Source organism: Lepidochelys olivacea (assembly GCF_965140295.1).
Source record: "Lepidochelys olivacea isolate rLepOli2 genome assembly, chromosome: 2".
NCBI lineage: Eukaryota > Metazoa > Chordata > Testudines > Cheloniidae > Lepidochelys > Lepidochelys olivacea.
Window position 1 is genome coordinate 230,847,170 of NC_140412.1, and position 13,199 is coordinate 230,860,368.

Here is a 13,199-nt window from a genome sequence, read left to right on the forward strand (position 1 = left end):
GGAAATAGGAGGTGGGGTGTCTTGTGATGTACTTGACCCCATCATAATAAGTATGTTACCAGAGGCAATATAGCTAAACAGTTATATAGTTAGTTTGGGGTAACCTAGCACTGAATGAGTGGGGTCAAAAAATAGAATTGAAAATTAGCCTTGTGAATATTAGCTAAGATATCCTAAGTGTTCATCCTAAAAACCTGTTTTTTAATTTGAAAATATCATGCCATTCTGCTAACAAGCTGTCCCTAGGACATCTTGTTCTGTTAAACCCCAGATTTGTTTAGATCACTTTGTTATCTGAGGATATTTCAATGGATTCAATTCCATCTGAGTGGTTGTAATTCACCCCTTTGCAGAAGGCCAGCCCAATGGCTTGTGCAGCCCTTAAGTTCTGAAACTAGGGTTTAAGTAGGACTTAGGGTGCTGCTAGACACAATGCTGACTGTTTGCTATGCCCACAGTGAACAAAATTCTGCATTACTTAACATAAGACCCCGTGGTTAGCCTTTATGTTCAAATGCTTTTGATGCGTATTGAAAAATGCCCATTGGCTTTGGTAAATTATACAAGGTATGTGTAAAAGAACTATGGGCCAAATATATACAGACACTGCAGTCATCAAAAGGGACCAAAACCGGGATCAGTTAAAACTGAGAACAAAGCACCAAAAACATAAGCCTCTACCACTTGAGTTCAGAGGAAAACTGTAGTTGTTAGAGAATAGAAGGTTGTGAAGCTGCTAGGGCCAGCCACTAAAAGGTAACAGGATGATATGTACTGACGAAGTATACTAGACATGTATGTACCTCAAATTCACTGAATGACCTTTGTGAGTTGAAAATTATCCATTTGAACATGTGCAGAAATATAACTCGTTTATATTAGGCCAGAACTCAAAGTTCATGACGTTCGAGGTGATACACCGTTTGGCTTTCACTTCTTTTTATATGTATAAAGGACGAAAGTCAGGCTGTGTTGCCATGAGGACTGGACTTGCCGGGGGATTATGGGATGTTGTGAAATGTGAGGAAAAGGCAAAATTTCTCTGCAAACAGTGGGCTGAGGGAGTTACACGTCCACCTATTCCAACAACAACTCCTGCCCCCACATGCCCGGAAGGATGGGATTCAAACAATCGTATTACTTTCTGCTTCAAAGTAAGTACAGCAAAAATTCTGCATTAATATAGACTCTGTACATGTTTGAAACATAGAAATGCAAAGAACTTAAACAATAATGACTTCCACGCAGACTAGACATGTCTACATTTTCTCTCCCTCCTGATAGGATCTCTGAGAGTTTTGTAAACAGGATTTACAAGATATAGGTAGGGGTCACCTCACCCATAACTGAAATGCAGACACCCTGACACCAGTAGCTATTTAATAATACACAACAATAGGCAAGAGAGGCTCGCAACTGCTCCCTTCACTTCTCACCTCTGGTGTTCAAACCCAACTTTTCTTCTCCCACATCTCTAAGTCCTATTAAATTTTAGACTGTTTTTTTCCTCATTGTTTGTATTATAGTAGAGGTTGGTCTCACCAGTGCCCTCTGCTAGCTGTGGCTCAAATGTCTGCATGTCAGATTCTGTGTACAAGGCATTCTGTAATCTGTATAACACATTTTAAATTTTATACCGTCTGCTTTTTGATTTGTTAGATTGACATCATACCATAGGGGAAATAGCTCATGTTTTTGATTCTATGATGCATACAGTATATCTCTGATTTTAAAATATACTCTCATTAGCCTTTTTCAAGAGAACAAAAGAAAACATGGTTGGAATCTCAAGATTTTTGTAGAGCTGTAGGAGGAGATCTGGCCACCATTAATGGTAAAGAAGAACAATATGTTATTTGGCGTTCTGTAGTGTGAGTATCTATCTACATTATGGTTATTTTTTCACTTTATCCATTAAATGAGAAAAAAATGCCTTTTGATCCTTCCTGCAATAGTTGGTTTCAGCTAAATATTCATACTTTGGTACAATATTTGTCATCCAATTTAAAATATTTTAGAATTGTAATATTTACAATTAGTTAGGGATTCCAAAAGTGTAATGAATTAATGAATTGGTGTACTTTTGTCTGCGTATTATTTGGGAATTTATAAAATTGCCACAGAGGTAATTTGGTACAACATATGAAAATTTATGAAGAAGGAGAAAAATGTTCACATAAAACTGGTCAAGATCTTTATTGTTCCCTAGCTCTAACTAACCAGGTAGCTGAAACAATTTCAAAGAGTTTTGCTCCTATGCAGTGAATGTGAATGCAATTACTTGGTCTGTATTAAGGGAACTCGTAACATAGGGTAATACATTATCAATGTGATCAAATGTATTTTTTAAGTAAAGCAGCGTGCACATCACAAAACAGGGTTTTTTACTAATTGCTTCTGGAAACAATCCCCTTGTATTCCAAAACACCTAAATCAAGTATTATTGGCCAAATTTTCAAAGAGGCCTTAAATTATGCTTGTAAATTTTGTATGTGCAGGTTAGAGCTCTGGACCTGATTCAAAGGTCATTGAAGTCAAAGTCTTATCATTGATGTCCCCAGGCTTTAGAATACGTTGTGAATGCAGATAGGATAGTTACTCAGTTTTCTACTTTACTGCATGTGGAAATGCAAGCTGTGTGTGTAACTTCCAGAAGCAATTTTAGAGACCATCTTAACTTTCCATTATTAAGACACTGTTTTACCACCGTTATTTTCATTAATGATCACTATATATAATATACTGAGCAATAAACAACTTTGAGTTTTCAATAATTTTACATGCATAAAAATACTGCATTTTTACCTGATTAAAATAAAAAGTTCCCCTTTTCTGCTTCTGTTCTGTTGTTGGCCTTATTGGGCAGGACAGTTTGTATGCAATTTGATTCCTTTGAAATAAATAAATAGCAATAAAATCCCAACCATATATTTACATTATAAATGCTGACATACAAACTGCATATCTTCTGGTATATGGGAATACAAGTATATTCGATGTATGTACTCCTGTGCTTAAGGAGAGAGATGTTGTTTTGGGTGCCTCACCCCATCCCCATCTTCATTAAAGGAAAAACCAACAGAGTGTGGGCAGCTGTGAGCTAGTGGGCTGAGTCCATGCCTGGGATATGTGGATTTTATTGTAGTCTTGATCTGATTCATTATGTGACTGTCAAAGATCCTGAATGGATGGGTTGGCTCCATCCATTCAGGACCTTCGACCGTCACACTAGTGCTCCAGTCAATAAGGTTAAAGTACTTTATTGATTCGGCCCCTCCCCAACTTGGGGGAAAAAGGCCAGAACAACATTAAAACAAACAGTCAAAATTCCCCAGTGGGGAAGTTGTCAACATTTACAGTTTGACTAGGTAAATTTCAGACAATGAGGCCATTTTTTTTAATGGTATTTAGCTGCCTAAAGATGCAGGTAGGGACCTAATATGATTTTCAAAAGTGCATAACTTTTATTGCAAGTCTAATTCATTTAGACACTTCTGAAAATCCCACTAGACACCTATGTGCATCATTAAACGCCTAAAAACCTTTGTTAATCTGCCCAAATACCTACTGGCCAGCCCTAGCCCCACTTTGTTCTTGACTCTTTGTTCTCCTCTTTATACCATTTGTACAATTTCTTGCTGCAGCGCAATCGCAGTAAAATCACACCTGAAGTTAAACCAGTGAGACTTTATCATGTAGATAAGTCTTCACACTCATTGTTTCAATCAGAAAGTTTCATTGGGCCAGTATATGGTAACTCAGCATTTGGGACCTCTCCTATTCAGAAATGTGACTCGGTATTTCAGTGCTATCTACCAGTCCACAGATGATCCTAGCAGTTGTAAATAGTTAATTTTAAATGATCAGGTTACAGATTCTCAAAATTCAGATACTTTTCCAACAGATTTTAGGAGTATTTTCACAGAAAGTTTATGAAACTTCTTGATGTGATTTACATTTTTGAATCTTATTTCATATAAAAATGTTTCTCTTGTTTCTCTTTAATCTGTCTATATATCTTGTGTTTTAGGAAAAATGGATACTATCATCAGAAATTCTGGATAGGTTTATACTATTTGAATCCTGATGATGGATTTGCTTGGAGTGATGGGTCTCCAGTGAGTGATTTAGTTATTCCCCAGTTGTTTCCCCCCCCTCCCGACTCTGTAATTCTCATGCTTTTTAAAATAATTTTATTCCTGGTCATATTCCTGAACCCCTATTAAGCTGTCATGTGCAAGGCTGAGAAATAGCTATCCTATAGCCAGATTTTGTGTACAAGACACTATTTTTTTGGCAAAATGTGTTTAAAATAAAAAATGAAGAATAAAAGTGACTAATATGACTATAAAGATAGTCTGTGTACACAGAGGTATAGTCACAAAAGAGAAATTGCTCTGACTTCCCTGCAGGAAGGAGATTTTTTTAATGTCTGTTTTTTGCCTGTCCATTTTTGGTGATGAAGGCTTGGTGAAATTGGTGTAGTTATAAAATATAACAATGGTAGTTTAAAATATTGTCTGTAACACCTAGAGCCATGGATTGCTGCCCCTTTACCCTTCTGTTCTGTAAAAATTAAAAGGAATAAAACATAAGAGGAAATAGCTTACATCTTGTAAATTTACCCTTTTCCAGAGCTAATTTAGTACCTGATCCTGCAGAGTGCTGCACTTGATAGGTCATATTACTTGTATTCCAGTGTAACTCTGTTGAAGCCAAGGTGTAAAACTGAAGTAAATGTAGTGAATTTGGTTTTGTGTGTGTATTTTCCAGTAGAACTGGTTAAAAAAAGTAAAAAGGAAATTCAACAGAACATTTTTCATTTGGAAAATATGATTTTGTTGAAATTTAAATATTTTGTGGGAATATTTTGATTTCAATGCAATTTTAGCTGGAAAAAATTTTGAAAAGAATCTGAAGAAGAGCTCTGGGTAAGCTCTAAAGCTTATCTCTCTCACCAACAGAAGTTGGGCCAATAAAAGATATCACCTCACCCACCTTGTCTCTCTAAAAAGAATAATTTAGACTCTTTGTTTTGTTTCAGTAAGGTAAAATGTTTTGTTTCAATTTTGTTTCAGTTCATTTTGTTTTGACTTTTATATTGCATTAAATATTAATGCTGTTATATTTTATTTAATATATTATCATAATATTTCAACATCATAAAAACAAAACATTTTGCCTTCTCAAAACAAAGTATTTTGATGTTCTCAAAATGTTTTGATGTTTCTGAATAATTGTGGGTTTTTTTGGAATTTCCATTCTGCAAGAAATTTAGAAATTTTGACTTTTCATCCCAATTCAGAATGTGAACAAATTTTGAAATGTCAGAATTTCCCACAGAATAGAAATTCCATTTTTCTGACCAGCTTTATCTTCCATCTTGACACTGGAAATCCAACTTGGGTCTCTCTGGTTTTCCTGCTGCAATGAAGTTGCTATCTCTTTCTATGAAGAAAATAGTAATACAATTATATTTCCACTATAGATGATATATACAAACTGGGCCTATGGAGAACCCAATAATTATCAAGGAATGGAACTTTGTGCAGAACTCAGTGGAGATTCCAGTATGTTATGGAATGACAGGCACTGTGACTATGTATATGACTGGATCTGTGAAATAAAGAAAGGTATAATTACTTCCACCTTTAAATAAGAACAATAAACAAAACACAAGAAATGCATTTTTTGTCTAATTTAAAAAAAATAGTTTTGACTTCAGAATGTCACACGCAAGAAGTGAAATAAGAACAGTGTGAGGGTATTAATTCATCAGTCTTCATTAAATTTAGAGATATAGAATATCTAAGGGGTGTCCTGGTATTAAGTCCATGAGTCTGCCTTACTTTTTTTCATGCCCTAAGGAAGGGAGTGTGATTCTTGAATTTCATTCATTTTATTCTAACAGGCACAGCTTTAAAATTGAATTTCAAATTGAATTCAGATTTTCCCTTTTCATTTGTTCATGCTTTTCTCCAACAAATTCCTTTTGGATTAATATTTTCTGAGGTTTGATTTAAGTTTACTGGAAAGTTTCTTTTTCCTCGGGTCATTTCAATCATTTTTCTGGGCTTGTAAAATGTGAAAAATTGGTTCTCCTCTGCATCTTCAAATTAGGCCTTTTTTGGCCAGATAACTGAAGCTAAATATTGTAAATTGTGGTTATTTTGCGCATCTCTATTTTGAGATCCAAGATTCTTGAAGCCAAACTGAAGAAAATCAATTCCATAGTTTTAAAGCCACTGTGCATAAGCAGTAGGATTTTTCTGGCATATGCAGTAGAATTTTTCTATTTCAGCTACTGAACCAAATTCCTTCAAACATGGTTTGATTTTTAGGTCTCAGAAATCTTCAAAACAAATGACATTTGAAGAAAAAAAGGTCAGTAGCTTTAAAGTTATGGCAACAGGTAAACATACCCAGAATTAGGATGACCTTATCAAATGCGTCCTGAATGTGTTGAACTCAAATTTTGGATGGCTGGCAACTTTATTAAGGAATTCTTTTTTCTTATGGCATCAAGCCAAAAGCTCCAAATCAAGGAAACTTCAAGTTCTAGAAGCAGCATACATAGCTAACTTTAAGTATTTCAGTGACTGCTTCAGCAATTGCCTCATCACAGCCTTTTGTTTAGGGAGAGCGTAGAGTGAAGGTCACATTTCAGATGAATGAGAGCAAAAAGTTAGACCAGAAAGATCCGCTTCTGATGGGTAAAGAAATTTCTGGGAAATTCAATAGGAAATGTCACTAAAAGGTTAACACTTTTGAGATTCTATTTACTCAGCAAGGAAAATGACTCAAAACAGATGACATAGAGAGACATCAAGTGTAGTGGAAAGTCATTTTCTGTAGTGCCAGCTATCAGGAAAATCCATGATATGAATAACAAAGCTCAGAGAGTACCTGTGGCCTAACATTTATGCTACTGAGAAATCATCAGGAAAGTGTTAAATTCCACTGCAGTATATTGTGAGAGTTCTTTTTTCAGCTGGTACTATGCATGAACTGAAAAATTTCACAAAAAAATTGAAAAATTGTTTTCATTTTACAGGATTTGAAATGGACCCGTTGTAAAGCATATTTTTGCAACATTTTTCAAGTGGAAGTTTTATCAAAAACCTTACCTAAATGGTTAACATCTTTCATTTTCTGAAAACGCAGTTTCAGTAAATGAAAAATGTCATCATGGTTTTTGATAATATTTTCTATTTAAAAAAATCAATTTTTTAAACAAAAACTGAGAGAAAAGGCCATTTTTCAATGAAAAAACTTCATCTGAAAAATGTTAAACCTAATAATACCTGTTGAGGGTTGTGCCTAGTCTGCCTCTTGTCTTTCACTGCACATACTAGTTTGCATACAAAATCAAAACTAAAAGGAGGCGTAGAAGCTTTCGCAGAGCAGGACAAGCATCTGCTGTGCCCCATGCCTCTCAAAACAGTTATAATTCAATTCTGACACACATTAAATTGGTAACTTACAGTGTATTTTGTATATATAAAGAATAACTGGAATCTAGTGCTTTGTTTTCTTTAAACTTTACCATATAAACTTGAGTATGGGCTGGAGTCGGGGGAGAGGTTGTGCTACGTGGCTATGAGATGTATTACATGTGGTTTTATTTTATTTTACAGGAGCAAAAGTAAAACCTGAACCAACGGAGCCTCCTAGTCCCAGTGAGTTTTTTTTAGTAATGTATTTTAATAATTATAATGAGAATAATATGTATGATAGGGACAATAAATATGGCCTCATTATTTACCTTACAGAATATAAAGTCACAGATGATGGATGGATTATACAAGAAGACAAGCAGTATTATTTCAGCACAGAAAGTGTTCCCATGGAAAAAGGCAGGGAGTTTTGCAAGAAGAATTTTGGAGATCTTGTTGTCATCGAGGGTGACAGTGAAAGAAAGATGCTGTGGAGATATGTGAGCAAACCAGGCCTTGCTTCAGCAATTAGTAATCTAGTACAGTGAACATGGTCACAGAATATTTCTCCTAAGAGCCTGATTCACTACTATGTCATTCCAGTTTTATGCCTGTGAAATGAATGAAGTTACATTGTCATAAAACTGCAATAATGCAGTGGTGAATTAGGCCTTTAATTGGCAAACTGGTCAAGAGAGGGACTGTCACTGAACTGTGTTAGCAATTGCTAGTGGATCTTAAACTTTAATTTGAATCAATTTATGGCTATAAATCAGCTTTTTAACAAGAACCAAATTGCTCCGCAAAATAACAATTGCCAGAGTTAGCCACTGCTTCACTTGTCAGTCTCAAAAGAACTGAATAAAGTGGAAGTTTTCACCGAAAAGATGGGCAAGATCTGGCCTGAAATTACTGAGCTGCTAAGTTGCTTGACAACTTCAAAATATTCTGAGGCATGGATCCTGCAGAGCTGGAGATCTTCAATGCAGTATTCCAGATAAAATCAAAGCCTCATGGTCTTGTTGGTTTCAGCTTGTGTGTGTGTGACAGAGAGAGAAATAAAAGTGGAATTGCCAACCAACAGGTCTGTCCCCTATCTCTCAGCATTGTATGACTGGCGAAATCTTGAGAGGGAAGTGAGAATATGGGGCATAGATTGAGACCCAGGGAAGAGCTTGTTTACCCTGAGTGATTAGGAAATTTGGGGTAAATTCTCCTGTAGCCTATGAGTTGGTCTCCATTTTATAAAATCAGCAATGTGCTTATAAGGCAGACTTTCATTAAATAACAATTTTGCTCAACTGACTAAAGAGCAATACTGAAAAAAGATGAAGGATCTATCTCGAATTTAATCCAAATCATAGGAGAGCGAATGTCCATCACTAGAAATTTCTCTAGATATTAAATCCAACAACCTTGAAGGGAAACTGAAATAATTACTCCATGTGATGGCTACCCTCTTGGTCAATATATTGGGGATTGAACTGGGTACCTCCAGAGCTAAAAGCACGAGCTGCTACGACTTAAGCTAAAGAGCCGAAACTCTATTGCTGTGGGATGAAACAATTTATATCCTCTGTGGATCAGCACAGACGGGGACCTGTAACTCACTCTCCAGGCAGTTACACTAAAATATTTTTGATTTATAAAGAGGAAAGTGTTTAAGTTTTATCTTTTTGTTTTAGATCTTGAAAAATGGCAAAGAAGATGCATATTTCATTGGTTTAGAACTGAGTTTGGATAAACAGGTTAGGTAAGTAAACAAGCAACATCAAAGCTAGTAACATAGTGTAGTGAAACAAGTCTTGTACTGGACAAAGCTGTGATTATAGAGAACTTTAGGGTGAAATTGTGGCCCCATCAAAGTCATTGAGACTGTTTTGCCATTGACTTCAGTGAGACCATGATGTCACCCTTAGTGTTTCCATTACTGAGGGTTGTAAAAATTTATTCTGAACTAAATATTGGCATAAAGATCTCAGTTCACAAGCATATTTCATTCAAAATTTTTAGAAAATCCCACATTAATTATTATAGCATTTCTATATGATTGGTCACAATAATGGCTACTTTACATTTTCTGTAGCTGGAGGGGTGGGAGCGGGGGAGTGGAGTTGAATTTTGCTCTTAGTTACGCCATTGCTCTGAATCTTACAAAGTAAAACCACACTGAGGAATTTAAAAGAATATTTATCTATTGATACCAGACCAAATTCTGCCCTCATAGAAGACCAACTTCCAATGAAATCAGTGATGTTTTTCCGTTGACTCCAGAGGGAGTTGGGTCAGGCTCTTAAACCCTTGCAAATCCATTAATTCCGTAAGAATATTAGAACATTAACCTTTTTAAAAAAAATAACCTTTTTAAAACAAAAAAAGAAGAAAAGTTCAGTAGTTCTGATGGATTTTGAAAAGTTGTACTTTGCCATTTGTTTTAAGATTAGTAGTGCATCCCAAAAGATATTTTAATTGAAGAGACAGCCCTGAGTTTTGAAGTTCTACAAGATATAAATCTTTTTTTTTAATTTGACTGGATTAGATCAATACAATTTCAGTTTACACCCATCTCTAGTTAACTCAAAAGAAAAAATGATTTTTTTTTTTAAAAATAGCTGTTACTTAGAAGTAAAAGAAAAAGTGATGCTGGAGATAAAGCCTGGATTGGGGGGAAATGGGAGTGTCTGGATTCTGCTGTGCCATGCTGATCCCTAGCTTCCATAGTGGTCCTTTGGCTACATTCAGAATTGTCCTGGGTCCCAGGATTGGGAGGTACAGAGGTGTATTACTACTGCACAAATCAGGGGCAAAACTCAGCTGTAACGCAAGGTCTGTGCCTTTGTAGAAACAGTAGGTTTGTTTCTCACTCGTTACTTTTCAACAAAGTTCATAGTTATATATAAGTACTTACTACCATATCTTCCTTCCTTGCAGGGGGTCACCATGTATAATGATCCTTTTTGGCCAGCAGTTACCACACCGTTGTCTGAAATATTGCAGTCTTTTCCTGTATTAAAATAGGAAATACTTAACATATTCGATGAAGTGAGCTGTAGCTCACGAAAGCTTATGCTCAAATAAATTGGTTAGTCTCTAAGGTGCCACAAGTACTCCTTTTCTTTTAACATATCTTAGGTTTCTTATGATGGTAACTGTTGACTTTTTCATAGAAATCACTGTATGCACCTTATCATGTCTTTGTAGTTGTGTTTTTTCTGTATTAGTCATTATATAATTTGAAATCAGTCAGTTGTTTACAGAAAAATAAAACACAAAAGAAAATAGGCAAGGAGCTAGAATATGAACCATAGTCGCCAACACACTTGGACTGCCTTGTGCTGCTCTAGCAAGGCAGCTAAGCCATGTTTATAGCTGCTTTGCATCACCAGACCTGTGCCAAAGCAGCTGGAATGTGTTAGGAAATATATCCAGATATTTAAAAAGAAAGTTAGTAGATCTATAGATACAGAATAAACACAGGGATAATCAAAGTAAAAATATAAAAAACGTATTTTCTCTTCTCAGTTAAGTCTTTAGCCTTCTCATAGCATTTAATGTTAATGGAAGTTGGACAAGTAAAGCACTCTACACTAAGTGGTCGATAGACTTCTTCAACATTTTGCAAAATGATTTTTTGTAACATGGAAGCAAATAAATGTATTCATAAATAGGTTCTGTTTTGTCTGATTTTAAGCTGGATGGATGGAACCCCTGTGAATTTCTTAGCATGGGCAGCACATGAACCCAACTTTGCAAACAATGATGAAAACTGTGTAGTCATGTATAAAAACTTAGGTGAGTAATATGACATTTCTGGATTTAATTTTTTTTGTGTGTGTAGGTCATTAATTTTTCCTTCTGTGGTTTATTTCTTGCTGCTTCTTTTTTTTTTTTTAGAGGTATTACAAAAAATTAACTTTCTTCATATGTGTTTGTATTGTATCCAGCACAATGGGACCTAACAGCGGCCACTGGGCATGGCTGCTATATAAGTATATAATAATAATTATTATTGTTGTTATTAACTGAGCTAATGTGGTACTAAGAAATTCATGTTGATGACATAAATAACAAAATCTTCAAACCTTTCCATTGCCTTTCATCTTAAGGACATAAGAATGTCCGTGCTGGGTCAGACCAGTGGTCTGTCTTCTGATAGTGACCTGTGCAGGTGCTTCAGAGGGAATGAACAGAAAAGGGCAATTATCAAAGGATCCAGCCCATGTCATGCAGTCTCAGCTTCTGGCAGTTGATGGTTTAGAGACACCTGGAGCATGAGATTGCATCTCTCACCATCTTGGCTAAAAGCCATTGATAGATCTATTCTCCATGAATTTACACATTCTTTTTGAACCCAGTTATATAGTTTTGGCTTTCATAACATCCCTTGGCTGACTGTGCATTGTGTTTTTTTTAAACCTGCTGCCTGTTAGTCCCTTACATATTCACTTTCTCCACCCCATTCATGATTTTATCATATCCCCCCATCATCATCTCTTTTCTAAAATGAACGGTCCCACTCTTTTTCATCTGTCCTTGTATAGAAACTGTTCCATACCCCTAATCATTTTTGTTGCTCTTCTCTGTACCTTTTCCAATTCTAATATATCTTTTTTGAGATGGGACTACCAGAACTGCACACAGCATTCAAGGTGTAGGAATATTCCTGGATTATGATATTTTCTGTTTTATCATCTCTTTAGCTATCCATCCCTTTCCTAATGCTTCCTAAAATTGTTGGCTTTTTTGACTGCCACTGCACATTGAGTAGATGTTTTCAGAGAACTGTCCATAATAACTCCAAGATCTCTTTCTTGAGTAGTAACAACTAATTTAGACCCCACCATCTTATATTATTGGGATTATTTTTTCCAATGTGCATTATTTTTCACTTATCAACATTGAATTTCATTTGTCATTTTGTTACCCACTCACCCAATTTTGTGAGATTCCTTCGTAACTCTTTGCAGTCTGTTTTGGACTTAACTATCTTGAGCCCTGGTCTACACTAGGACTTTAGGTCGAATTTAGCAGCGTTAAATCGATTTAAACCTGCACCCGTCCACACAGTGAAGCCCTTTATTTCGACTTAAAGGGCTCCTAAAATCGATTTCCTTACTCCACCCCTGACAAGTGGATTAGCACTTAAATCGACGTTGCAGGCTCGAATTTGGGGTACTGTGGACGCAATTCGATGGTATTGGCCTCCGGGAGCTATCCCAGAGTGCTCCATTCTGACCGCTCTGGACAGCACTCTCAACTCAGATGCACTGGCCAGGTAGACAGGAAAAGAACCGCAAACTTTTGAATCTCATTTCCTGTTTGGCCAGCGTGGCAAGCTGCAGGTGACCATGCAGAGCTCATCAGCACAGGTGACCATGGTGGAGTCCCAGAATCGCAAAAGAGCTCCAGCATGGACCGAACGGGAGGTACGGGATCTGATCGCTGTTTGGGGAGAGGAATCCGTGCTATCAGAACTCCGTTCCAGTTTTCGAAATGCCAAAACCTTTGTGAAAATCTCCCAGGGCATGAAGGACAGAGGCCATAACAGGGACCCGAAGCAGTGCCGCGTGAAACTGAAGGAGCTGAGGCAAGCCTACCAGAAAACCAGAGAGGCGAACAGCCGCTCTGGGTCAGAGCCCCAAACATGCCGCTTCTATGATGAGCTGCATGCCATTTTAGGGGGTTCAGCCACCACTACCCCAGCCGTGTTGTTTGACTCCTTCAATGGAGATGGAGGCAATACGGAAGTAGGTTTTGGAGACG

The 13,199-nt window shown here is 36.6% G+C and overlaps 1 protein-coding gene across 1 annotated transcript in view; it reads left to right on the plus strand.

The window, feature by feature from the left end:
* The window catches only part of LOC311515807 (macrophage mannose receptor 1-like), a 93,079-nt gene that overhangs the window by 37,486 nt on the left and 42,394 nt on the right, over positions 1-13,199 (plus strand). Inside the window, exons 12-19 of the mRNA XM_084619145.1 lie at positions 955-1,154; positions 1,750-1,871; positions 4,031-4,118; positions 5,489-5,633; positions 7,638-7,679; positions 7,773-7,936; positions 9,122-9,189; positions 11,128-11,228. Coding sequence (XP_084475271.1) covers positions 955-1,154; positions 1,750-1,871; positions 4,031-4,118; positions 5,489-5,633; positions 7,638-7,679; positions 7,773-7,936; positions 9,122-9,189; positions 11,128-11,228 — 930 coding nt within the window. The remainder of the gene's footprint in view (positions 1-954; positions 1,155-1,749; positions 1,872-4,030; positions 4,119-5,488; positions 5,634-7,637; positions 7,680-7,772; positions 7,937-9,121; positions 9,190-11,127; positions 11,229-13,199) is intronic.